Below are 26123 nucleotides of genomic sequence, written 5' to 3'. Positions count from 1 at the left end.
ATTTTGATAAATTTTATTTTGGCGAATACGAGCCCATAAGATATTCTTTTAGTCATCGTTTGCAGGGAATCTTGCTTCTTACTGATGATTCAGTATCAATACCGAGTGAAATTTTCTTACAATTGGAAACACAGCGGCTCGTACATATATCTCTCTATCTGATTGCAAACGAAGAAAATCAATGAAACAAAAAAAAAAAAAAAATTGATTAAATAAGAAAATGCTCCACAGGAGCAGATTACCAGATATAGGCAAGCAGCTGATCCAGGCAACAATTCCTTTACAATACTTTTTTTTCGCGCTGTACCCTGATAATGCCAATACGAATGATCGTTTTCCAACATAATAAATATGCGACTTAGCAGGCATTCCCAAAAAATAACAGTACAAATTTATATTAGTCTAAGTCTCTATGTATATAAAGTGCCAGTGCCACACTGTATAACTTCTGATCGATAGAAAAGCTTGTTGGATTGATAAGTGCAACAAATGTGTGTGTATGTGTGGTGTGTGTGAATGTTTGTGACGTAATGATTTCCTTTCAACCACTATAATTCTTATTAAGCACGATGAGTGCATTGTGGACTGTATTTCTTTCAGCGATCTCATCGTAAAATTCCCACGATTGATATAATGAAAGGAGTTCCTGAACGCTCTGTATGACTTCTTGCAAGTTTATGTTCGATGAAGCCAAAAAGTTTATCAACGCCTCTATTCTTTTGGGATAACTGTAATTTTGGGCACCTGAGGGACTTTTGTGATTGCCGAGCTCTGAAACTGCTTGTGTATCGCGTTTTGCAGTGTGCATTTTTATGTTGTTAGAGATACGTGGCGTCATGTGAGCAACTGGGGACATTTTGCTATTTGGAGAATTAAAAGCTGACGGAGAGCGAGCAGTGTCATTTTTGCCCTTTATAAGTTCAGAGTGTGAACTGTTCGGTACTGAATTTGCTTGATGGGTATTTCCCTCGACAGTATTCAAATCCACACCAAGAAGAAGTGTTAGGTACAATGCAGCAACTGCTATTATATGAGGAGGAAACATCATATGGAGATCTAAGATGTAGCTATCGTTGACAATGGACCAAGCAGCTTGAAGCTCATCTGGCGTAATTTCAACCCTTAACGAAGTATTATGCGTTTCCTGTAGGATGTTCACTATCTGCGTAAGAGAATTGTAAGGATGATACACTATGAGATAGCAATCCAACTCGTCAATGAGATAAAATTCAAGCTCGGCAAGCTTTGTCAAGTCGTTTGGAATAAATTCCGGCCAACATCGTCTTGCTTCTGACAATATTGTTCTTATATGCTGTGGGCACTCTTCTATTTTGCACGCAACGTAAATACAAGTGGCGACAAGAAGGTAAATATTCACTTCTTTAATCGATGCCTTCAACAGAAACCTTGTCATGTATATCTCTGCAGAAGACATGATTAATTGCCTTAAATTGAGCCTTCGCCCTAATTTGATTATCATCTGGTGAAGATATATTCTCATATTCAGGTCGTACTTGCACTCTTGTAAAGCTATGTTCACACCAAATTCCTTTTTCTCAATTGCTTCTATCGACATTCGTGCATCATGTATAATTTTCCTTGTCACCTGCCATTTGTTTCTTTGTGACGATGCCCAATAGTTTGCCGACATTTTATTATGTGCAAATTGTGCAAATTGGTTGCCACTGAACACTTTACTATCACAATTAAACAAATATCGTCCTTGACATAATGTTCATCTGTATTGATGACAATTATTCTACTTGTTTTTCCCCCTTGATTTCTATTTTATTTTATTTTATTTTTTTTTTTTTTTTCTCATTAGCATTAATGAAAATGAGAGAGGAATATATTCCGAGAATCTAAACAGCTAATTGGGATTATCTCCCAAACAATATCTTTCTTACTTTAATACAAATATTTGTGACTTTAAATATGGTAATTTGGTAAAACATACAACTTTTTATTAAAAAAATCCCTGCCAAGTAATAATAACAAACGTAATCACAGGAACTCGTTGCTATCATGATAATCGTACCAAGAATATGCTGTATACAATGCAATAAAAAATACTAATGGAGCAAAGCCTAACTGTCCAAAATGCATAGCAACACGGCTAAAATGTAACTAATCGTCAGATCAAAAAATTAACAGTATCATCGGTTGTTCCAAGTCATAACAGAATAATATGTGTGAATTTATATACTTTTTTTTTGCTTTTTTCTTGTCGTCTATTAACATTGTGTCTGTTTTGCTACAATAGCAGTTTTCTGTAAAGATGGGCCAAATGTATGCTCTTCAGATGAAAGTATATGCTTCCGTTTATGACTTTCCTGTAAAATATTTGACTCGTTAAGCGTATCCTCAGTCCCAATTCCAACTGTGGACGCTTTAAGCTCTCTTTTAAGTAAGTTTTGAACCTCTGCAGTGTTGGCCCTATCCTCATTAGTTCTGTCATTAGCATCATCTCCCTCAATTACATCATTAGTTGATATATCAAGTGCATTATCCTCCTTATATCCGGACAGTTGTAAGCTCGACTCATGGTATACCTTCTCTTGCATATCGCCGCCTATGTATGCTGATAGATTTTCACCATCTGGATACTCATTTCTATCTTCTTCATCTAAAATTCCATCTGCATCTGATCCCACAGGAATTTCTTCATTGCCTATCACTCTCAGTTCATTATGACCTAATGTATCCTCATCAATTGAGTCTGCATCTTGAGAAATAACGTCAATTTCACCACCCTCATTTCCGAGCACTGCATTGTACTTGCTTCGTATATCTGATAACGTGTCATCTTCAAAATCTTTCCACTTTGAATCTTCCACTGCTTCCTTGATTATTGAGGAGGAAATTGTATTATCCAGATTCATGGACACAAACTTGACAATCTCCTCTGCTATTAATGCCAGATGGCCCATGTAACCAAATCTTATCCCGGTTTCCTGCTCATTTTTTGTGCATTCATCATACGCTTCAAGTAGCATGGAAGTGATCCGGCATCTATCAAATATGTCTATAACTAAGAACTTGTTATAGCCGATGTGCAATGATGCATTCAATATCTGCTGAACGATGTCAAACACAACATTGTGCAGAAAATTGTTCCATGGGAATTTCGAGAACATGCCGACAATAGAGCAAATTACCTTATTATCATACAGCGAAATCTTAAGAAGATCTCCGACGACTGGGTTTTGTCTTAATGCTTTTTCTGATTCGGTTCCATCTTCCAAGTTCAAATCATCATAGCTATCTGCATTCACAGCCTTGAGCCTCCCCGTATTATCATCTATGTTCATTTCTGTGTCACCATCATTTTCATTGTTTGTAGCTGGATCTGAAGGTGAGTAAAGATGAAGATTGGCGATTTCATCTGAGATGTCAATCTCATCCCAAGGTATACTTGAGGCATCTGTAGAATCCTTAAGTAGCTCTTTCCGCTTCTCGGTGAGTTTCCTTCTTATGATATCTCTATCTTTCACAATTTCAGAAGCTTCTCTGTCATTGAGAAGTGCCATATTAGAGCAATGTATAAGTTCCGCAGTAAGCTCGCATATCTTAAACCGTTCAAATCCTAGAGGCATAATCTCGCCTATCGGTGTCAAGAGAGGTTTGTCTATCTCCTTATGTAAGAGCACGCTGAATTTGGACATGTTTTCCGAAAATATCCTCACCATATCACCTAGATAGATAGGATCACGTGGGGTAGGAGGATCTGGATCGTCTGTGTCATATCTGACTGGGATTGGATCGTAGTCGGAGTTGTTCTTACGAATTATCTCGATAACAATTCCAACACCGTTTGCAAGTGCATATCCTCCCTGAAGCATTATCTTAACGAAATGCTGCATCACGGATTCACTTACAAGCTGCCTTGTTAATTCATTGGGTCCAATGCTTGTATCATCACCATTGTTTGCAGATATGGTAATCAAAGCTTTCAAAAAGTCGGCAGCAGCACTCTGAAAATCTGCAGAATAGTCGGGACTCAAGTAATTGACGAGAGAAGGAATCAGGTCCTGATCATGCAATAACTCTATTATACCAGTTGGGCTTTCGGGGCGATCGGTGGCAATAAGTTTCAAGAGAAAGTCCATCAACGGTGAGGTATCAATATGATGAAGAAATCCTTCAACAAGGTTGGATGCCTTATGTATGTACTCTATCATCTCGGCCGTCTTCATATCTAGTAGGTGTTCGTTGATTTTCATGAAATAGTTACCCATGTTGATCGATAGAGGATCCGGCCTGTCAAGAATGCTCCATAAATTGTTTAAAGCAATTGTATTTTCCATAAATGCATCCGTTAAGGACCAAACATCAGCAGAAAGGATCTCTGCAGCTATACCTGCCCTCCTTAAGCATTTTTCAGCGGGAGTTTCACTCTCACTCTCATCATCACCCTCGTCTTCATCCACCAATTCATCCGATCCCGTATCCATGAATCCCCAGTCCATATCATCACAGGCCTTATCACTACTGCTCTTTTCCGAGATCTCGGCATGGTTTGAAAATTCCTCATCTGATTTATTACTGGCTGAAAGTTCGTTCTCGCCCTCGTCCTCATCACTGTCTGAAGAAGACGAATTCGATGACAATGAGGACGATGATGAATCGCTTGAGTCATCTGAATCGGACTCATGTGAATCTTCGGTATTAGTTTTCGTTTCTTCCGAAGAAGCTAATTTTTTTGAATTGGTGTTCTCAGAATCGCTCCCGGATGTTTGACGCTCTTTCTCGCACAAATCAAATGATGCACCATCAACATTTCGTCGGTAATTATCTCCACTCACAACATACTCCACTAGTTTGTCCAATATTTCCGGCCTGCGAAAGTATTGAATAAGCTTCGCATTGGATGCAAGTAATTGACTAACTGTTTCTTTCTCGTCTAACAATTCTTCTAGTGACGGGTTCTGCTTCTTCAAAATTCTGGCGATTCCCGACCCATCATTGTTGGCAAACTGCCAAAATCCGGACATGATGCTTGTGCTCAGTTGGCTTTGGATGGTTGCTATATTATATAAAAAGGATGTCCGATGGATTCAGGGGTTTCTGGCGATTGACTGAAGCATTAACATATATCTGTTTTCGTCCGTTGTTGGTTGAAGAAAATGTAAATAACCAAGAAAAAAAGGGAACTACCAATATGGCTTCAATGTATTTATCTATCTGTGTTTGGTGAGATATCGGGTCTGGCCTTGGTAATGTTCACGTATAAAAGCCTCAAGTGATGTCTGAGATAGTTTACTTCTCACACTGATTCTGTGATAGGTTGAATAAGATGTAATATTGGAACCTAAAATAAGGTTTATAATTCGGAAAATGATATTTACAGTCCGAATTTTAAGTTCCGATGGTCTGATAAAATGTTCTTTTGGCAAGGGCAGACCTCACAAAAAAAATCAAAATATAAAATATGACGAAGATGATTATTCCGGATAATGAGAGAAGATTTTTCTCCCGTCCCTTGAGTGAGAATTTCAGGGGTTGGATCTCGGTCGCGTGTTCGATACAAGCACAAATTAAATCAGTAGTGGTTTCCAGACACCTTTTGTGTTTTCATTTCAGGTCGTTACCTCCACTCTTAAAGATGCCTGAGTATAAATGTGTAAGTCTGGAGTGAAGTTGTATATAAATAATTTTGAAGATATGTATTTTCTACATTACGTAGTAGACATTAAAAACATGTTCAGGAGGAGTCAAGATATGTGCCGAAATTCTACTTTATGGGGAGCAATTCAACTTTTGCTGGTACTTCTTCATCGCATTATTTATGCAAGCAAACGGAAGGAAGCAAGAAAAATAAAGCTAACAAAATAACAAACTAAAGCACTTTATTGCATTAACGGTAATGCAAATTACAGTAAGCGCCATGTACCTACAGTATGCAGCGAAAAATAAGCGCTCAAATAGGCAATGCGTAATCAGCTAGGCTCTTTCACTCTAGCCATTTTTATTTATACGGTAAACATTTATGTACAAATCCAACACGTTTTACATTACTGTAAATAATCAACTAAATCAAGTAGACCATAATGCATAAGGATATATAGCAGTATCCTCTATTTATAATATAATTCGCTAAAGGCAGTTCAATTATGCAGAAATCCGCCATCTCCGGTCCCAGCCCTAGAGAAATGCTTAAATGTGCTTTCTTCAATCATTAAACTGTTCTAACCATGCAATAAGACGATCTGCAATCACAGAAACACCTCTACATCTCTCCATGCTGGCTCTCCTGCCCTCCTTTTTAGGTGACATCAGTTTATCACCCTCTTTATCAACACTCTTCTCCTCGCTAAACAAAACGGCAATTTTGCTTTTGATGAATGTCGAATCGCTGTCAGTCAAATTCATAAGCTGACGCAAGACTTCCAAACAAAGAACGGAAAATTCGCCGTAATAACGATAGTTCCAACTAATTAACTTACACACAAGCGTTAAAACGAAGTTTTCCGAAAGCTATATGGCGACAGCTCACTATACTTTGAAATCTTCATCTTATCGTACCTGTTCAAAATCCGGAACTGTTGCAGATTCTGCGTGTACAACAAGTAATACCTCAAAAGCCTTATGCATCCAAACACGCTAAAGCGATCACCCAGTGAGGTTTGAAAAGGTACCACCCCACTTTCGTAATGATGAACATCGAAGCACTCGTTGCCAATGAGCTCCCACTCCAAGGCAGAATGCTCAATTTCATCCTGGCCGCGCCTTTCGTTCTCCCATATCAAAACACTCTTCATGTTCTCGTAGAATATCAAGAATAGCGAATCAAGCCAACGCTCACTCAGCCATTTCTTTCTGAACCTTGTCGATATCCGTGAAAGCGAGTTTGCAGAGTTCTTGCTTGTGCTTCTCGATGTTGTTTCGCCGCTGGTGCCATTTGTGGATGAGTTGCTGCTGCTGCCATCAATTCTGGCCTTGAGTTCTAAGCCGGTGGCCCTTTGTGCGGCAAGGTTGCGATCCAGCTCTTTCTTTTTCTCCATTTCAACCGATGCATTGTACTCATCGTCCATGACAAAAATCTCGGATCTGATTCGAAGAAGCTCTGTCCAACCAAGCTGTCTGGTCATTATTGCCAAAAGATTGTATGCTTCTTTAAATGTGGCCTGTAATTTAGTCTGCTCGTACACCTCGGCATGCAGAGGAGACAAGGAGTTGATCTGATTGGCCGGTGAGAACTCCACAATACCTCCATACCCGGATATACAGCCGAATGTCTCGCAGTCCTGCCACACGCTTGGTATTTTACCTTCTGAAGGATACAGAAAGTTGAAATCTTTGGGCTTTAAGGCTGGATACGTGTCCTTCTTCCTGTTTGAATACATTGGCGAGGAGTTCAGCGTGAGAAGTGCATTCTTGAAATCTTTCTGGAGGATGTATGTCTTGATCAAAGTCCGCCAACATCTAAATTCCGTGGGCAAGCACTCGACAGCTTTCATTGAAGGGATCAACGCCAAATCTGGTCTGTTCTTGCCAAGCAAAAACTCTGCCTGCTTTTGTAGCATCCACCCGTTTCGCGAGTGCGTCTTTAGGACGTCGTACATTAATCTAACAGCGTTCTGTTGCTCGCCTTTATCAAGCAAGATCTGAGCTTTCAACACCGAAAAGTCAAACTGGCTGTTTTCTTCCAACGATTCTATGTTCTGCAACGCCAAATCGTGAAGTTGCACAAGCTTCAACAACTGCAAAAGGGCCTCCACAAGATAGTTCTCGCAAAGAGTCGGGCTGTTTGTTATATCGTTGCATCCAAGTATCGGACCCTTTGGTAACATGGAGCACATTAGGTTGACAGCCTCTTTGGCATCCTTAGTTGATGGAACCGGGTTGAATTTGCACATTCCGGGAAGTTGTCGCTCGATGGAATCGGAGAATAGAATTGCCCTTACGAGTCCTGAAACGTAAGTCTCCCTCCAAATGGATCCAGCCAAGTCTGTTTCCTCGGTATTTAGTGTTATCATGACTTTCTTGCTGTCGCAGGGGAAAAATTGGACCAATGGAGCCGCTGCACCGGGGAACGAATGCCTGATGTGTAAATCACCATGCCGAAAGCAGTTGTAACAGCAGTATGTGCCGATTTCGGGATGCTTTTCGGTGCCCTTTGATTTTTCACTCAATACCACCGTCTGCAGATATATGAAGGGCTGAATCAAAGAAGATGTGTCTATGCCAATGCAGTAATGATACTCGCCCTCCTCCTGCTTTGAATGTCTGTGATATCGTGATATGTGCACCAAATCTGCAGGGCCCATATCCATAACCTTCTCCAATTGAGCCGATCTGAACTTGAGGGACTCGCCAAATTGCTTTTCATATATTGTTGGTCTCGCAATACCGTTTTTTAAAAGTCGGACTTTATGGGCTTTTTTCTCAGATGTTGAAGACACGGGCATCGTCTGAGATGTAAGTATTGATCCCAATGCCGAATCAGGAAGAGAGCTTCTCCTTGTGCCAGAGCTCTCAAGACTAGTCATTTCAGTACCGTTAAAGCTCTATGATCTATTTGCCGAATGGTAATGATGCAGATAAATGGCTGGTTGGGATCTTGATGGTTATAATGTTGATGTTTAGGGCAATTGGTTGAGCATGTGCGAATTAGAGCATGTATAGATGTTACCATCTTCCTTCAATTTTTATATTTCATTTTTTATTCCACTATTTATTTTTTCTCTCTTAGTTATTTGAACTTATTTCCATTCTATTTATTTTTCTCTCCTAGCTATCCCTATTCTCTTTTTTTTTTTTGTTTTGTTAGATCTTTTTTCATTTTTGTTTTGTACTTTTTTATTCAAGTCTCGTTTCGAAACAAAGGTTTTCCATCCACTTTTTTTTTGAGGCTTTGTTACCATACAAACGATGGAACAATCAAAGCATCGGATGATTAAGCGAGTTCCCTCACACGGGTCAATTCACCTGATACAAAATCAATAGCTTGCTATAGCATCGATTCTGATTTCGGCAGTCTATTTTCACCTATTTCAAGCATATCTCCCATGTCAAGGGCATAATACTCATCTACAACATAATATTGGCTATATTCTGCATCGGTTACATCAGATAGGACCGCCGCTCACATAGCTTAAATTCCAACGAAAATGAATAGTGAGTGGCTGGAAACGGCATCACACAACCGAATACACAAGTCATGCATGGTTCAAGGTTCCAGTTTCATCGCAATTCAAGGAGATACCATTATTGATCGGAATTGCACGGTCATAGTGGAGGATGCAGAGGATGAAGATGCAAAAACGACCAATGGGAAGACAGGTGGGAGAATTAGGCGGCAACCAGAACTTAAAGTCGGTAAGCAGTGTTTTTTCAAGGAAGGCTGTTCGGTCAACTTATCCCTCAATTCACCTGAAATGGTTATTGGTTCGTGGTGCATTATTGGGAATAACTCAGTATTGAGGGATTGTGCAGCCATCGGCAGTCGGGTGATCATTGGTAAGGACTGCCGAATTGATGCTGACTGTACAATTTGTGATTGCTGTATAATAGAGGATGGTGCACATCTTCCCTCTCAGTTTGTGGTGCCCTCATTGACAAAAGTGAGTAAGAACTTGGAGTTCACGAGTCTCGACCCATGTTACAGAAGATTGAATGAAGAAACGGTTAAGAATGAGCTTCTATTGGGAAAGATGGCGTGGTAGTTTGACAGCTGTATCGACGCGTCTATTTCGGGCGAAGAATGTTGTCGTCGTGGAATATTTGAGAATTTTTTTTTTTTTTTTTTTTTTTTTGTCTCCTCTCTCCCCATCCTACCTAAATCGAAAAACCGTGCATCTGTCACTCATGCTTTGACAAGTAGCGTATTTTGTAATTCTTGGTATATAATTGGACAGTTCACTCGGATATCTGATTTTAGTACAAAGATGTCGGTCGATTTTAATGCATTGGCACAGCAGTTCTGCAATTTCTACTATGATCAATTCGACAAGGACAGATCTCAGTTAGGAAACCTTTACGTAAGTATATTGCAGGAAGCTTTAGTTTGAAACCAATGAAGTTATGTTTTGATACTTTTGTTTGGATGCTTTTGTTTGGATGCTTTTGTTTTGAGGCTCTTGTTTTCATGCTCTTGTTTCGATACCTTTGTTTTGATACCTTTGTTTTGATACCTTTGCCTTTGCTTGGATGCTCTTGTTTTGACTATATTTTCAATACTGTTAACTTTTCTTGGTGTCTTGTCTTCTCGTTTATGTTTACTAACATCACACCCCCTTTATTTAGAGAGACTCGTCCATGATGACGTTTGAGTCTACACAGACTCAGGGTGCAGCCGCCATTGTTGAAAAACTTGCAAGCCTTCCATTTGCAAAGGTCTCTCATAGAATATCTACTCTTGATGCTCAACCTGCTTCTCCTAATGGTGATGTTTTGGTTATGGTCACAGGAGAACTTCTTGTTGATGAGGAGCAAAGACCACAAAGATACTCCCAGTGTTTCCACTTGATTCCTGACAGTGGATCATACTATGTTCTAAACGATCTTTTCAGATTAAACTACGGTTGAACTTTTTGGATTAAATTACTGTTGATCCTCTCTGATTGCATGTCTGGTACGGTGGTGAATTATCTGTGTTCGGACATGTGCAAATAGCTATATACTTTTTTACTCTTCACTTATTTTGAATATTAGGGTCGGAGTTATCATGATTGAGTTGACCGTAGAAATATTTCAGAGTAGTGTTCTGTATTCAAAATGTGCTAATACCGTATTTTCCGGTTCGAAAAACGCCAGGATTCGAATTCTAATTGCCAACGAGGAAAAAATATATATATATTTTTTTTATTTAAAGATGCCATAATTTATCTTCAGCTGTGATCACATAGCTCCCAAAACTTAGTTTTCGATTAAGTGCAATTTGTCTTCAAACAAATTCAGAAGCGACTTTCAAATAGTAAGGAGTTCATAATGGACAAAATTCCAACGTTGCCAAAACACGTAAGCAACTTTGCTAGTAATCTGGATAGGATGTATTGAGATTCCTTTTACTAACAGCTATGCTTTCATTGCAATATATATAGAGACCTAGACACAGGGTAGCATCTGCTGATAATAAAACCGGCATTGAAGAAATAGAAGTTGACACAAAACCAATTGAGCAAAATAGTGAAGTGGCCGGTGATCAACATAAGATTTTATCACACAGGCCACAACTTGAAAAGAGGATTGAGCACCCATATTTAGATGTTGAAGAAGCAGTTGAGAATGATAATAATGCCAAGAATATATCTGATACTGAAAAGGCAGAACGTAAATCTCCGCAAATGCCTAAAAGTCGACCATCTATAAAAAAAATATTGTCAACAGAAGAACCATCAATCCCAAAAATACCATCACACCATCCAAAAGGGCATCTAAGAAGTGGGAATAAAGCACATGACGAATTGCGCAAGGGAGAGAGTGATCAGATTGTGAGTGAGCAGATTATCAATGATCAGACTGAAAGTGAGCTAAATTACAATGATGAGCATCACGCAGATGAATCAGAGAGCGATGATAAACATATTCAGGATGTTAGCACGTTATTGCCTAAAGAACGGAAATTGACTGACGATATTTCATTTAATGCAGTTGTTAACGATACACCAGCAAGCTTGAATTGCTCTATTCCAAGGAAAAGCACTACCGTTTCGACAAATTCGGAGTCGGGATACGATACGGTTATTGATATGTACAAAAAGAGCCCTGAGTCTCCTATTTCCATTAAAGATGACACTAACGACTCTAATGACGCTTCCGAAATGAACCCAGAGAGAAACGTGTTGGACCAAGAAAACACGTGTTCTTCAAAAGTTCCAACCCCAAGAAGATATGATGATAATGCCAAAGGTGATTTGAAGCTAAGTAGTGTTTTGCTGCCTGCAAATACAGACGGTGATGATCTTAAGGAGCGGAAAGCTGTACATATAGACAAGATTGATGCTGTAAAATCGAAAACAGAGAACCCTGAAGCTGATTTGTCGCAAAATGTGTCTTCTGTGAAAAAATCTAAGACCATATCCGAAATCTCGTTGGAGAAGAAGGTCCAGCCACCAAAACCTAAGAAGAAACGTCCTATGGTTCCTAAAAAGCCATCATCTAAGATAGCACAGTTTCAGGCTATGCTTCAACAGCAGCAAGAGCATGATCTGGGATTTCTTAATAAGCGTGCCCCGGTTCTTCCTTCACATAGACCAAGGAAGCATGATCTGGCATCTGCAAGTTATGATAACCATGAGCCGGAAAAAGATGCCTCGAGGGAGCAGTTTTCTAGCAAGTTGAACAGTATGTTCGGAATGAAGATGAACGGTATACCTTTACCTGGTATGGTATTGCCGGAGGTGAAATCCCAGATGCCGGTTTCTCGATCTGACTCTGGTAAGAAGGAGCTTAGTAAGCCGCAAAGTAGGCAATTAGGTGCAAGAAGAAGAGCTCGTGCTCCTCGGGGAAGAAGACTTCCTAAATCTGTTGGAAATGTTGTTGAGGTAAACGACGAAACTCTAGGAACCAAGACCAAATTTACTGTTTTTGCCGAGGACAGCTGGAAGATGGACTTCGAGGATCCGGAAATGAAGAATGAGGGTGATAGTACTAGGCCAGATGATAGTGATATCAAAGCAGAGGATGATGGTATCAAAGCAGAGGATGATGTTATCAAAGCAGAGGATGATGTTATCAAAGCAGAGGATGATGTTATCAAAGCAGAGGATGATGATATCAAACCAGGGGATAATGGTGTCAAATCAACAGATGCAGAAGGAGAAGGTCCGAAAATTGTGCCTAATAAGCATATTGCTGAGCATCAAACCGTTACGGATGAGCAGAAAAATTATACAAATAACGAAGATGGTACGCAGATTGAGAGCAGTGAAGATACAGTGCATGTGGGTTTGGAAAGTAATATACCTTCTTTGGATGAAACGGTTACCCAAAGTTCTTCTGCCAATTTGGAATCACGTTCGGATTCTCTAGATGAACAAGCAGACGTATCTGAAATTGAGTGTGCGCAGAAAGGTAAATGTGCAAATGGCAATAATGCAGGTGTAAAAGATGAGCAGGTTGACTTTGAAGAAGACAATTCTAAAGACAGTGCTTTCAGCAATACGGAAATATCAGAAAGTTTACATAAGCAGGCCGATATCACTACAAGGGAGTCTAAAGATGCGCCTTCAGCCGAAAAAGAAGTTGAACAGTAATAATGATATCCAAACCCTTTATTTCATATTTATATACGTGTACAATATGAATGTATGCAACGTGCCTAAAGTATGCTTCCGTCAAACAAACTTCTTTGAAACTCATCCCAGTAAGAATCCACCTGTTGAAGATTCCTGTAACCATCTTCCCAAATATTAAGATCTGAATTGGTTAACCCTTGGAAGGTCTCCAAAACACTGCCATCCATAAATCTGGCATTTTCGAGCGTGCGGGACTCATCACCAAGCGGAGGTGGTGATCCTGGAGCATTTGCGATATCTGGATCATCAGTATTAGCCATGTCATCCAGAACGATCGAACTTTCAGTTGTAGGATCCATTTCTATCAATTCCTTAGGCTTAGGATTTTGCTTTCTGTAGGTATTAATCAAATCCAACAGCCTTTGGTACTTCATTTTTGCAGAATCGTTGCCATTTCCAGACATCTCCCCTAGCAATAGTAAGCATGATCCAAGCGATTTCTTGTTTTCTGCCGTTCTAATGGAAAGAACATCTCCGCACATGAAAAAGGCCAATGCCGCACTATATAGGTAGTCCAAGTCCATGACACCAAATAGTGCCAACGACCTTTCCTTATTAAGATCCATCAAGATGTTCACCGTCATTTCGGCAGCATTAATGCATATTGTGATGAGTTCCGTTAGATTCTGATTTATTGCCGGAACCTGGTCCTGTGCCTTTTTCTTCTGCTCGACAAAGCTGTAGAGGACTGGAATTGTGGTCAAATGAATGCAAAAGCAGTAGTTTAAGTGCAAAGAGCATATCAACCTTCTCTTCTTGGAATCTTTCGTACTAGACGTTTTGTCAAAACGATAGTTTTCCGGTAGGGTGGAATTCCAAGAAATCAACTTCTGAATGATGTCCTCGAGATTCGACATCAAGTTTTGTGGTGACTTCTGTGAATATATGACTTTGCAAATCTGTTCCGCCACACGGGTGAGCCTTATATAAAACTGAAAGTCCTCCTCATTTGGGCATCTGTCCTGCAAAGAGTACCCGTCCTCTCTAGGTATGATGTTTCCTTCTTCATCATACGAAATTATTTTTGGCAACGGTCTGGTGATCTGCTTGGCGCTTAAAATAAATGGATTTCCCATTTTGGCAGAAAGCGTTCTGTTTGTTCCGAAGCTCACCCACATGACCCTGGACTTGATTTCCTCCTGAAGCTTGTTCTCTCTTTTAAAGCGATGAAGATTTATATGCATGGCAAATTGAAGGGCCAAATTAGAATACATGATTGCATCATCTTCCAAATTCATAGATCGAAAATAGAAACTGGCCATGGTATACACGGAAACGACCAGATAGTTCTCGCTCTGAGATTTGAGATTTACAATGGGACTGATGAGCATTAATGAGTATGAAACCAAAGACTGAGTCATGCTGTCCGACTCCCCGAAGTATCTCTTTCCCAAGGCAATCGTCAAAAGAACCAATGGCTTGAAATATGTTTTTTCCTCTTGTAAGAAGGATGTGAAGTGAGTCACCGGTCTGTAATATCTTTGAAGCTTCAACTTCAGAAGCCGCACATCGTATGGGAAGTAAATATCATTCAGGTAAAAGTGGCATTGGTCTATTAGTCGCAACGCATCTTTTAGTGTTAGACTTTTCATCAAATGTTGTAACATCTGTCCGCAGTTATCGATCTCATCCTTCATCTCGCTCGAACTTTGAAGCGTGTCTGGAGCAACTCTGACTCCTAAATTCATATGAGGATGTTGCATTTCTGCAAGTTTCGTCACTATTCCATCCGATGATCCTGAAACGTAACCTGGTCCTATAGTAACCCCCGATGTTGGTAGGGTCGATAATGTGGATCCATCTGCTGTTTGTCTTAACAAGTTCTGCTGTGAATTTAGACTCTTCAATTCCACTAGTTCAGCCTGTAGTTTAGTTATGTCTTCTTTCATATCCTGGTACCTGGAATAAAGAATGGAGATCCGTCTTTTGTATGGTGTATAGATGCACTGCTGCTTTGTAGCCTTACAGTGCTGACAAGGTTGCTCCCCCGAGCACTTGACTTTCCGTTTGATGCAGTAAACACAGCTGTATCCAGTTAGTACACCCTTTCAGATGAAAATATTAGTTTTGTACATTCTACTTACGCTCTTCTTACACGCGATCTGGGTCTTATGATTTTTTCCTCCTTCATGATCTTTGAATCCGACTTCTTATTTCATTGGCCCCTAAACTATCGAATTAACTTATAATTTCATTAATCTGCAAGCTGTCAACCGTATCTCGGACACTTCAACGGGAAAGTGAGCACCAATAGTTAAAACAATGTAAATTTGGGAGCCACATAAGAACCAGCGAGCGTTGTTATTTTTTCTTTATTTTTCGTTTTTCACCGGAATCAATTTTCCGCGATAAGATGCATTTGGTCCCAAATGAGCCAATACTAACATAGATTATTCTAATCGGGCTTCGATTGGCAGATTTTAGCATCGCATCATGTATGTATTTGTTGATCGAAATACCACCGGTCCGCATGATTGTAATTCTTGAATTTTACTGAAACTATTTTTAAAGAAAGGCTGTTCATGAAAAAGAGACAATGGCTTATTATTGTTCTAGTTATGCAACAACTTTCTTGATCGGTTGATTACAATGCTGCAAACTTGACCTTTGCAATGATTAAAGCTGCAGAACAATATCCACACCACCGACAAATTTCTTTCTGATCACAGGCATATTATTTTTTTGCGTTTTCGACCCGTCGATTTGGGACTATTTTCTACGCTGTTGGGAATTTCTTGATTTGGGCCTGAGGGCTCATATTAGGTTATTTTATTGCGCGACATGTCACACGTAACAAGCAAGTTAAATCCTTTATTTCCATGTCTCATGATATTTGTAATGATTAAAGTGCAAAGTAGCACTTTGAAGTGAAGCGGTTTCAAATAATGGTTTTTATTATTATTGAAATATTTGCAGAAAACGGTTTTTGCTGCAGCGTAGTATGTGAGTCCAAATTTTGGACTCATTCTTTGGGAAAATACTATGATAGAAAGATGCTAATCATTTCATAATGTATTTTTATTTCGTTGAGAAAAATAAAATTATGAATGACCATGATTATTCTATTCTATTAGATATTTAAGAAGGAAAGAAGTATGTTTCGCCCATATTATTTAATTGAAGCATTTCTAAACTTTGCCAAACCTCACCCATCTTACTTGAACTTCTATTGTAAGATTAAGAAGTTCTTACTGATCACATATAAACTCTATATGCTAGTGTAACTTTAACAGGGGGTTAAATGTATATAATTCAAGAGTTTCATCCGGTATTACTCATCGCATTCCTCAGAAAGACCACCTGGTATTCTTTTGAAAAAACTTCATATGGGATGCTTTCCTTTAGTTGTCTTCGAATATTTTGATTTTGAGTATTTGTCAAAACTAGTTTGAATCTACATCGAAATGCTAATGAAATTCTTTGATACCATTACTGAAATTACAAATTATGAAAACGTTTCGAAATCACTAAACAACTTATTCATTTTTTTTTGGAAAGCAATAAAAAATAATGCATTTTGTATTTTCGTCTAAAAACTTGAAGTGAACTAAATGAACACAGCAATATCTTAGAAGCTGTACCTCTAGAAAGAACGGGTTTTGGAAATATACGTTTATGCTTGTACTTTCATAATTAGTGAACTACTCAATATGTTCAAAGTTTTGCTTAATACTTGAAACCAATGTGTACCTGGAGTAAGTCTATGTTAATTGAGATAAGCAGAAACCTTACAGATGACAATCATTACAAGACATATACATTATTGTCACCAGCATTCTAATTTTATGAGGCATAGTTGAATTCATTTTTTCTACCAAGCGTGAGTCATTCGGAAACATATTTTGAAAACAATTCCCGCACTTGGAAATTCCACACAGCATTCCATACAGAGTTTGGAATGTTCCTTCACAATAAGTAAGCTTTAAGATACTTCAAAGAAAGACTCAAAAATTATTGGCTATTATAAAATTTAGAATGGTGTATTAAATGCATAATACAACAAGCATGCATTTGTAAATTGACAATTCAACAATTTATAGAATACTGAGAAGCATACGTCTTTCGAAGTTTAAATAGGATGATATCTTGACCATTGTCATAGAAGGTTGCTATAACAATAACATTTTTACTATGTGAAACGTACTTGTTCATTTGAAGTATTGTTTCAACACACTCTGTTCAAAATTTAAAGTTTACTTCAAGAAAATCCTTGAATTGAAAGAACAGTAATCTGCGAAAAGTACATTAAGCTCAAAATTAGCATGACAAACAGATGGCCTAACTTTTAATTGCGAAGTATTCTTTCTTCTTAATTTTAAAGGAAGGTTGTCACCAGTTTAACATTCCCCCTTTTCTTTCAGAAAATCTGAAAATTGCACTATTTGAATAGCAGTAAAGCTCGAAATGCGGGCATCTCGTGGTGAGACGCACGAGTCTAGCCGAGAAATACTGAATGCGGGAAATTTTCCGAAAAGAAAAACTAGGATGGATATTACTTCGCTTGCACCGTTGGGGTTGGAGAATTTATATCACCAAATTAAGTTATTAGTGAAAGTAAAATTTTTGCATTAGCATAATCAGCAGCAGAAATTAAAAAGCATTCCATTCTGTGCCTGCACGGTCTTTAGAGCAAGCATGTTTCATTTCAGATCGAGGATTTAGATTAATCTGAAAGAACGAAATGTGAGAGAACTGTGGCATACACAAAAAGAACAAAAAAAAAAAGCACAAAAAGAACAAAACAAAAAAAGCACAAAAAATACAAAAACTGACTGTATCTCAACCCCTTTAATACATCGGTTGACTTGGAATAAAGCACAACACCATGAGTGCAACATGTACTGTTAGGCATTCAAAATAAAAAAATTACTTTGACGCATACATGCTTATGCCAGCTTTTGTGGGAGAGGGACGTGTCGCGAAGACACGGGTTAGAATTCATTTTTTTCAGGGATCTGTGAAATTCGAAGCTTTGTTTACACAGAGGTGAAAAAAAAATAAATCAAAATGAACAAAGATACAGATGAAAAGTCTAGTCTTTTCTCCTCGTAGACTATTGTTCCTGGAAACATCTATGCACAATTTCACATTCCTCGGACTCTCCTTCTTTCATATTTTCTGCTTTTAATTTTATTTTTAGTTTCATCCGCCTATCCATGCAGTGGAGATATAAAATTTTTTTATTTTTATTTTTATTTTTTTTTTTCGGTGCTTTTAAGGTTTCAACCAGATTAGGTTCAAACCTCTCTCGGTTCACATCTCAGATCAGATTTGTGGTTTTTATTTGTAGTTTTCTCCAGATCATCCGCTTGTCATCTTTCCGTAGATCTGCAAAGACTCTATTATCCTCACAGATAGCATCATCCAGACATGAGATTCTCAGCACTCACCCTTTTTGCCGGAGCTTGTGCAGCTGCAAGTCTTCCAGCCATCAAAGTTAAGGGAAACGCATTCTACAATTCTGAGAGTGGCGATAGATTTTACATCAGAGGTGTGGACTACCAGCCTGGCGGATCGTCAAACTTGACGGATCCGTTGGGAGATGCCGAAATCTGCGGTAGGGATATCCCATACTTCCAGGAGCTTGGTTTGAACACAATCCGTGTTTACTCTGTTGACAACACCTTAGACCACTCCGAATGCATGGAGAAGCTTGCCGATGCGGGCATCTACTTGATTCTTGATCTCAACACACCAGACGCATCCCTCTCGCGTCATGATCCGGGCTGCTCTTACAATGCAGTTTACTTGAACGAGGTGTTTTCGACTGTTGATGAGTTTGCCAACTACACCAACGTTTTGGGATTCTTCGCAGCAAACGAGTTGGTGAACAACGAGGCCACGTTGGACACAGCCCCATACATTAAGGCCGTTGTCAGAGACACGAAGAAGTACATCTCGGCCAGAAACTACAGGCAGATCCCTGTTGGATACTCGGCAGCAGATGTTTCGTCTTTGAGAAAGGAGCTTGCCGATTACTTGAACTGTGGAAACGACAGCAATGCCAGAATCGACATGCTCGGTGTTAACGACTACTCATGGTGTGGCTCATCATCGTTCACGACCTCCGGATACTCGGAAAAGGTCAAGATGTACACCGGCTACTCCGTTCCGATCTTCCTCTCCGAATACGGTTGCAACCAGGTTCCTGGCTCCAGACCTTTCACCGAGGTGAAGTCCATCTACTCCACGCAGATGTCTTCAGTTTTCTCCGGTGGTTTGGTCTACCAGTACACGGAGGATTCTTCCAAGTACGGATTGGTGCAAGTTGAGTCCGACACCTCGGTCGAGACTTTGACCGACTTCGACAACTTGCGTGAGGAGTTGAACTCCACCGAGGATCCAACGGGAACTGCCGGTGCCTCAACTTCGAACTCGATCTCGTCGTGCCCAACAAACTGGAATTTCAGCATTACTGTGCCAACTGCTCCAGACGGACTCGCCAAACTTTTGAAAAACGGTGCCACCGGTGGAAATGGCTTTGATGCAAGCACCCAGGAGTCGTGTGGAGACGATGCTTACTACGTGAGCAGCACTGTCAAGACATCCAGCACGCAATCCAGCAACCACTCGACTGCCGTTTCTTCATCAAGTTCTAAGGCCACCTCCACTTCGTCGGCAAGGGCCACTTCATCCAGCTCTTCGACCTCAAAGGCCATCGCAGCCCAGTTGAAAACGCATGGCTTCACTGCTGTTCTCACCTTCATAGCTGCCGTGTTCTTCTATTGAGGCTTGACTAGATACCGCCAGTTGCATTTTTTCTTTCTGTATAATTTACACTTGAATACCGAGTCGTTGATGCTTTAATTGCGGCGACGTAGGAAGTAGAGTAGTTTGGAGATTGGTAGAAATAATGTGGCTGAGGTGGCGGTGAAGTGGCGGTGAAGCGGTAATTTAATGGCTCCTTAATGGCTTCTTAATGGCTCCTTAATGGCATTTAATGGCATTTAATGGCTGACACAGACAGAATTTCATCTCCTCCAAACATAAATGATCATCTTCCTGATCCAAATAAATTATAAAATGCCTCCCTTGCACCAGCTTTAGGTTCGGAAATTATTAAAGAAGACCTCTCAGGTTGCACGGAACACACGGATTTTCAACCAGCCGCATCTTATCAGCATTATTTGAATCTGTCTTCCGACCTAAATTTGGTTTCTTGGCTTTTTGATTTTTTTTCTCTCTCGGTTATTTTTGGTATTTGGGCCGGATCTAATTTTTTTGGCCGCACTTTCCAGCACTCCCGATTTTTCGCCAGCTTCCGTTTTCTTATTCAGGCTAAAAATATTCTGAAATATTCTGAGGTATTTATTGTTTGAGGAATCACGGCCGGCATGTGCATATATATATAGGCATAAGAATCATTAATAATAAGTTTCCCCCGCATTTCTTTCTTTCTTTCCTTCCCAATAACACATCCATTGCAGACCGGGCGATATCACCTCGACATTAAGGCTGTGCCAGAGGATATTGAAGCACGTTTCTAAGTCATTTGGTATATCCATAAGTGTGTAAACAAGCCATACAATCATACACTCATCCATACATACATTTAAATACATACATCGATCCATAAATCGATCCATACATCCATACATCCGGACATTCATACATTCATACATCGATCCATACATTCATATATCCATCTATACATCTATACATCCATATATCCACACATTCATACATCCATCCATATATATATCCTTTCATATTTTAAACATACTCACACAATCATGCTCAGAGCATTAGGATTCCTTTCACCCGGCCGGACAGTCACGGCAGAGGAGGGAACAAGGCACATAGTGTTTGAAGCGCTGAAATTAGAAAAGGCACTAAAAGCAATGGACTACGTGCTAGATGACCGGCCCAAAGAGGCATTCCGGCTTTTAGAGGACCACGATGAGGTGCCGATCTCGCAGTTGGCGTACGGCGTGTGCGAATTTTTGGAGGCAACACTCGGATTCGAGGAGGATACCATGAAGCACGCCGCGGTAATTTTGACCAAGGCGGAGGGCCTCGCGTGGAAAGAGAAGGGGTTCGCGGAGAAAAATAGGCTACAGGGCTCGGAGATTTACCCGGCAGGGACGGAGTACACCGTGGTGTATGCGGAGGCGAATCTCCTCAATGCCCTCTTGATGCTCATGACCGAGAGCTTTGTTGAGCAAGCTAAGGCGTTGCTCAAACTCCGAAGAGCGTACCACGCGCTTGATTCGATTAGTAAATCAATGCAGAGGATGAACAAGGGGGAATTTACGACGGTTACGGAGGCGATGCGGAACCTGGGGCTGCTAGGCAACGAGTCGACGCCGAATTTGCAGTCGGACGGGTCGAGTTCGTCTACGCAGCGCTTTGCGGATGTGCCGCACGGGTTGACGGAGCAGCAGCTGCAGGACCGCGAGGTGGTGGAAGGGCTCGAGCGCATTTACCGGATGAGGAAGGCGCGGATCGCCGGGTCGCACATTGGCAACCCTCCGGCGTACAAGGCGATGAGGACGCATTTAGGGATGGGGGGCACGGGGGGAGACCTGGCTGAGAAGGCGCGCGGGGAGGCGCACGTGGAACAAATGTACGGTGACCCGGAGATCTCCAGCGTGGACGAGTACATCCACTCCGGGGTGAATCTCTGCTTCGGGATCCTCCAGGTGGTGCTTTCTTTGCTCCCACCGGGATTGGGCACAGTGCTTTCCGTGGTGGGGTTCAAGGGCTCGCGCGAGAAGGGACTCCGGATGATCTGGAAGGCGGCCCAGGAGAGAAACGTGCAGGGCGGAATTGCATTGCTTGCTCTTCTTGTTTTTTACGACGGGCCCTTTCAGTTTACGGATGTTGCTTTTGATCTTGCCCCAGTGAGGGGAGAAGGAGAGGTGAGTATTGGAGAAAGAGATGGGGAAAATAAAAATATTGGAGATACGAATATTAAGCGTATTAAGGATAAGAATACTAAGAATGGGCATATTAAGGATAAGAATACTAAGGATGAGCATATTAAGGATAAGAATACTAAGGATGTGAATATTCAAGGGGATAGAAATAATGAAGGAGAAAGTAGTAAAGGAGAAAATAATGAGGGAGAAAATGATGGAGAAAATGAGGGAGAAAGTAATAAGGGAGAAGGTCATGCAGGCAATGATAAAGAGGTCTTTAATATTAGGGATCAAAATGATAAAAATAAAATCCCAAGCACAACCCCCTCTCCCTACATCTCACAAAAAATGGAACTCGAGCGAAAAGCCACAGCCGGCCAAGGTGAGCCAACAATCCTTCACCCAGGCGACAGGCTCGTTCGCACGTTGCTCCACGCCCGGGCAATCTTCCCCAGGAGCAACCTCTGGCTCTTGCAGGAGTCTCGGATGCTTGCTGGCAGGGGCCGGCTCGAGGAGGCCGTGGAGCTCTTGGACTCGGCCAAGCCCAGCCAAATGCGGCAGGTCGACGCGTTGATGTTTTTCGACCGGTGCATGCTTCTTGTTTTTTTGCACCGTTTCGACCGCGCCGCGAAAGAATTTCTCCACCTCATGGACGTGAACACCTACTCGCACGCCTTGTATACATATTTTGCGGGCGCCTGCTACCTCGAGGCGTACCGCATGTGCGAGACGGGGCTCTTGGTGCGGGGCCCGCACATGCAGGACAGCGCCGACCCGGCCAAAAGGGACAAGTACCGCGAACTCGCCCGCAAGTACCTACTACAGGCGCCGGAGCTCGCGGGCAAGAAAACATTCATGGCGCATATCCCGCCGTTTGAAAAACTTATTTGCCGCAAGCACCGCGAGGTGCAGCGCCGCGCTCGGCAGACCGGAATGCCGTATCTCGACTGCATAGGCACGTCGCCCATCCACGAGCTAGCCTATTTCTGGGACGGGTACAACCGGATGCCCGAGCAGGCTCTCCGTTTGTCCGTCAAGCTCCTCGGCTACACGGCAAGCCAGACCCTCGACCCGGACCTCGATCTCCTCGATTCTCGCACGGGCAAGCCCTACGCCCACTTTGACGAGCCCCGCGAGCAGTCGATGATGCGCCACACTTTGCAAGCTGTTTCCCTTCGCCGGCTCGGGCAAATCCACCGGGGCAACCACATTTTGGACCGCTATGTCATCAGGCACATCTCGCTGTCCGGCCGCGTCGGCCCGGCGGAGAAGCTCCGTAAGCTCGATGAGAACCCATGGCTCTACCCCACTGCCTTGTACGAGAAGGCACTTTTCTGCTGGAATATCAACGGGGTCGGGGGGCTTGACGACAGTGTTGCCTGGTTGAGGAAGTCGCAGGATTTCGGCGGAGACGATTACGAGTTGAGCACCAGGATCTCTATGAAAACCAAGGCTGCGCTCGACCGCCTCGAGGACATGCAGGTTTCCTGAGGGATGTTGTGCATGGCTGTGTTAGAAGTGCTTCTCTGTGTTAGATGTATTACTTGTTTTTATGCTTTTTACGTTTTGTGGGTAGATTATGCATTTTATTTTTTAGTAGTTTGCTAATATTAGTCGTATAAATTTGTATTTAGCATTAGTTGCATTTCAGTGTTCCCAGTATTGCAGTATTGGAAGTTAGTACTCTTAGGATTGGGATTAGTATTTTTTTTGTTCTCCAAATTAGAGAATTTACTTATAGCTACGGAATTCAGCCTCATTATTACTTATAGTTATGGAATCCGGCTTCAATACGATGATTTATGAAATTCAGCTTCAATATGATGATTTATGAAATCCAGCTTCAATATTATTCATTTTTGGAATTCAGCTTCAATATTATCCATTTTTGGAATTTACAGTTCTGAACGTTTTGTATTGGTCATCTCCGTGATGAAGACTTCATTGTTTCCTATATAAGTATCTCTGGTTTAGCATTTAGGGAGTCAGTATTCTTGCCATCTTTGGTAAGAGGATTCAGTATTTTAATCCACTCAGTAGTATTTCCAATGTTTTCAATATTTAGTTATTTAGTATCAATTCCTCAATAGGTTTATTTCGTATTAATTTAAAATTCCAACTATCTTTACTACTGCATTTTCAGTATTTGTAGCAAATCAAGGTGCTTCAACATTTACGACATCTTGAATATTTTCGGTCTTTAATCTTGAGTTCTGGTATGACACTCGCAATGGTCCTTATTCTTGATATTCTTGGTACCTATAGCAAGGTACATAGTATTTTTATTGTATTTGGCATTGTTACTATTCCGAAATTTCCAGCTCTTTCTGTATTTCAACATTTTGGTAACCTAATATATTCAACATTTTCAACATTTCAAGTAAAATACTAAGTGCCACAGTATTTTAGGTACCCTTCGACATTCAGTACAGCTTTTTTGTATTCAGAAAACTTTTCATTGTTTGTGTCTGCTCTTCTTTCCAATATGTCGCAAACTATCTCTATATTTCATTTTCAACATTTAACGTGCCTAGTGTACCACATTTTCATTATTGCAAGGTACTTTCCATGCTTTCAGTATTTTCGAGATGCATGGTACTCACGGCTTATCATTTACAGTAGAAACAGATTGCACTATAGAAATTTAGAAAGTAAGAATTTTAAAGATAGTTAACGAAATTTCTTAATTCTTTGCCACCCTTTTTCACGGCGTGTAATAATCCTTTATTTCCGTATTCTCATTTCGTCAACTGTCATATTTTTTCTATTCTCCGCAGCAAATACGAAAAATCCGATAGAGAAAATAATGAAAAAAAGTGCTAAGTATATCAGCGGATTTCAAAGGCTGTGCACACGCTCTTATCGGTATATATAAAGCAGCAAGCCGCCACATGAAAGGGTAGACAGAACTAATTTAACTGACACTCCTGATACTTCCCATCCTAACATACATACCAAAAGCAAGAATCAATTATTTTCAACATGGGAGAAATTACAGTTGGGGGTAAGCAATTGAGAGATGGGATGTGGTCGGTTAATTGATATGAGATCACTATACTAACACTGCTAACTTTACTGTCAATCCTATAGACCACATTCCTACAAACATCAAGTTGGGATACATCCCATACACACCAGAGCATGAGAATATCTGCTCAATTGGAAGACCGATCTCGGTTGATTTGTCGAAAATCCTTCCAGGTAAGACTATTGTGCTTGTTGCTGCACCAGGAGCATTTACTCCAACATGCACTGAAAGACACATTCCAGGCTTTGTTTCGGGTTATAAGCAGTTGAAGGATAACGGGGCTGATGAGGTTTATGTGCTCACCACGGACAATCCGTTTGTCCAGGCCGCTTGGGGTAAGGCATTGGGAAATAAAGGTGAAGTGAAGTTTGTCAGTGACCCAAAGGGTGCTTTTAGTGCAGAATTGGGCTTGGCTTCGATTGAGGGCGACGAGTATGTTCCTGCCCGCACATTCAGGTATGCGGCTGTGGTTATTGATGGTGTAGTGCGGTACCTTGGTGTGGAACACAATGGAAGTCTCGATCGTTCGACATTTCCTGCTGTTTTGAGGTTTTTGGAGAGTACAAAGTTGTGAGAGGGGGTTATTATGTTGGAATAATTTACCATCTGCAGAATATTACAGGGACAATTGTTGTTAAAGGTCCAACCTCGAGAAATCTTCTTTTTTATTTACACCATTGGACCAATCATATCTTACTTTATCTTTTATCACTTATATTGTATTTCACAGGTGTTAAAGCCATGCGAATTACCTTTCTTACTTTTTTGATTACTTTGAATAGGTCATTGTCCATATGTCGGATATGTGACCTTTCCAGAGTAAGAATATATGAGGGTCTAGCAGCATCCCTTGTGTTATCTTACTCTATTATTATTACCTCTTTGTTTAGAGACTCTCATGGCTATATATCTTAATATATGCCACTATTCTATCAATATATCTTTCAATTTTTCTTATAACATACAATATAACCCCAAAGGCGGTAATAGGCT

At 40.7% G+C, this 26123-nt stretch overlaps 10 protein-coding genes across 10 annotated transcripts; 6 read left to right on the top strand and 4 right to left on the bottom strand.

The window, feature by feature from the left end:
* Positions 1 to 541: 541 nt before the first annotated feature.
* Positions 542 to 1651, bottom strand: BRETT_004470 (uncharacterized protein; the record flags this gene model as incomplete). The annotated part of the gene is made up of 1 exon (XM_041282966.1): positions 542 to 1651. One exon carries the CDS (start codon positions 1649 to 1651, stop codon positions 542 to 544), a length of 1110 nt encoding a protein of 369 aa, XP_041135742.1.
* Positions 1652 to 2234: 583 nt separating this feature from the next.
* BRETT_004469 (uncharacterized protein) lies at positions 2235 to 4994 on the bottom strand (the record flags this gene model as incomplete). The annotated part of the gene is made up of 1 exon (XM_041282965.1): positions 2235 to 4994. One exon carries the CDS (start codon positions 4992 to 4994, stop codon positions 2235 to 2237), a length of 2760 nt encoding a protein of 919 aa, XP_041135741.1.
* A 1177-nt stretch (positions 4995 to 6171) lies between these two features.
* BRETT_004468 (uncharacterized protein) lies at positions 6172 to 8492 on the bottom strand (the record flags this gene model as incomplete). Its single annotated transcript, XM_041282964.1, has 2 exons — positions 6172 to 6386; positions 6497 to 8492. 2 exons carry the CDS (start codon positions 8490 to 8492, stop codon positions 6172 to 6174), a joined length of 2211 nt encoding a protein of 736 aa, XP_041135740.1.
* Positions 8493 to 9113: 621 nt separating this feature from the next.
* On the top strand, positions 9114 to 9668 carry BRETT_004467 (uncharacterized protein; the record flags this gene model as incomplete). The annotated part of the gene is made up of 1 exon (XM_041282963.1): positions 9114 to 9668. One exon carries the CDS (start codon positions 9114 to 9116, stop codon positions 9666 to 9668), a length of 555 nt encoding a protein of 184 aa, XP_041135739.1.
* Positions 9669 to 9890: 222 nt separating this feature from the next.
* On the top strand, positions 9891 to 10530 carry NTF2 (Nuclear transport factor 2; the record flags this gene model as incomplete). The annotated part of the gene is made up of 2 exons (XM_041282962.1): positions 9891 to 9983; positions 10249 to 10530. The coding sequence occupies 2 exons, from the start codon at positions 9891 to 9893 to the stop codon at positions 10528 to 10530; spliced, it is 375 nt and encodes a 124-aa protein (XP_041135738.1).
* A 402-nt stretch (positions 10531 to 10932) lies between these two features.
* On the top strand, positions 10933 to 13199 carry BRETT_004465 (uncharacterized protein; the record flags this gene model as incomplete). The annotated part of the gene is made up of 2 exons (XM_041282961.1): positions 10933 to 10962; positions 11046 to 13199. 2 exons carry the CDS (start codon positions 10933 to 10935, stop codon positions 13197 to 13199), a joined length of 2184 nt encoding a protein of 727 aa, XP_041135737.1.
* A 65-nt stretch (positions 13200 to 13264) lies between these two features.
* BRETT_004464 (uncharacterized protein) lies at positions 13265 to 15130 on the bottom strand (the record flags this gene model as incomplete). The annotated part of the gene is made up of 1 exon (XM_041282960.1): positions 13265 to 15130. One exon carries the CDS (start codon positions 15128 to 15130, stop codon positions 13265 to 13267), a length of 1866 nt encoding a protein of 621 aa, XP_041135736.1.
* A 3481-nt stretch (positions 15131 to 18611) lies between these two features.
* Positions 18612 to 19970, top strand: BRETT_004463 (uncharacterized protein; the record flags this gene model as incomplete). Its single annotated transcript, XM_041282959.1, has 1 exon — positions 18612 to 19970. One exon carries the CDS (start codon positions 18612 to 18614, stop codon positions 19968 to 19970), a length of 1359 nt encoding a protein of 452 aa, XP_041135735.1.
* Positions 19971 to 20974: 1004 nt separating this feature from the next.
* BRETT_004462 (uncharacterized protein) lies at positions 20975 to 23593 on the top strand (the record flags this gene model as incomplete). The annotated part of the gene is made up of 1 exon (XM_041282958.1): positions 20975 to 23593. The coding sequence occupies one exon, from the start codon at positions 20975 to 20977 to the stop codon at positions 23591 to 23593; it is 2619 nt and encodes an 872-aa protein (XP_041135734.1).
* A 1491-nt stretch (positions 23594 to 25084) lies between these two features.
* Positions 25085 to 25704, top strand: BRETT_004461 (uncharacterized protein; the record flags this gene model as incomplete). Its single annotated transcript, XM_041282957.1, has 2 exons — positions 25085 to 25106; positions 25193 to 25704. 2 exons carry the CDS (start codon positions 25085 to 25087, stop codon positions 25702 to 25704), a joined length of 534 nt encoding a protein of 177 aa, XP_041135733.1.
* Between the last annotated feature and the right edge of the window lie 419 nt (positions 25705 to 26123).

The sequence above is a fragment of the Brettanomyces bruxellensis genome, chromosome 5, assembly GCF_011074885.1.
Source record: "Brettanomyces bruxellensis chromosome 5, complete sequence".
Lineage (NCBI taxonomy): Eukaryota > Fungi > Ascomycota > Pichiomycetes > Pichiales > Pichiaceae > Brettanomyces > Brettanomyces bruxellensis.
The sequence above is the reverse complement of the archived record's forward strand: the minus strand, read 5'-3'. Positions and strand labels throughout refer to the sequence as shown.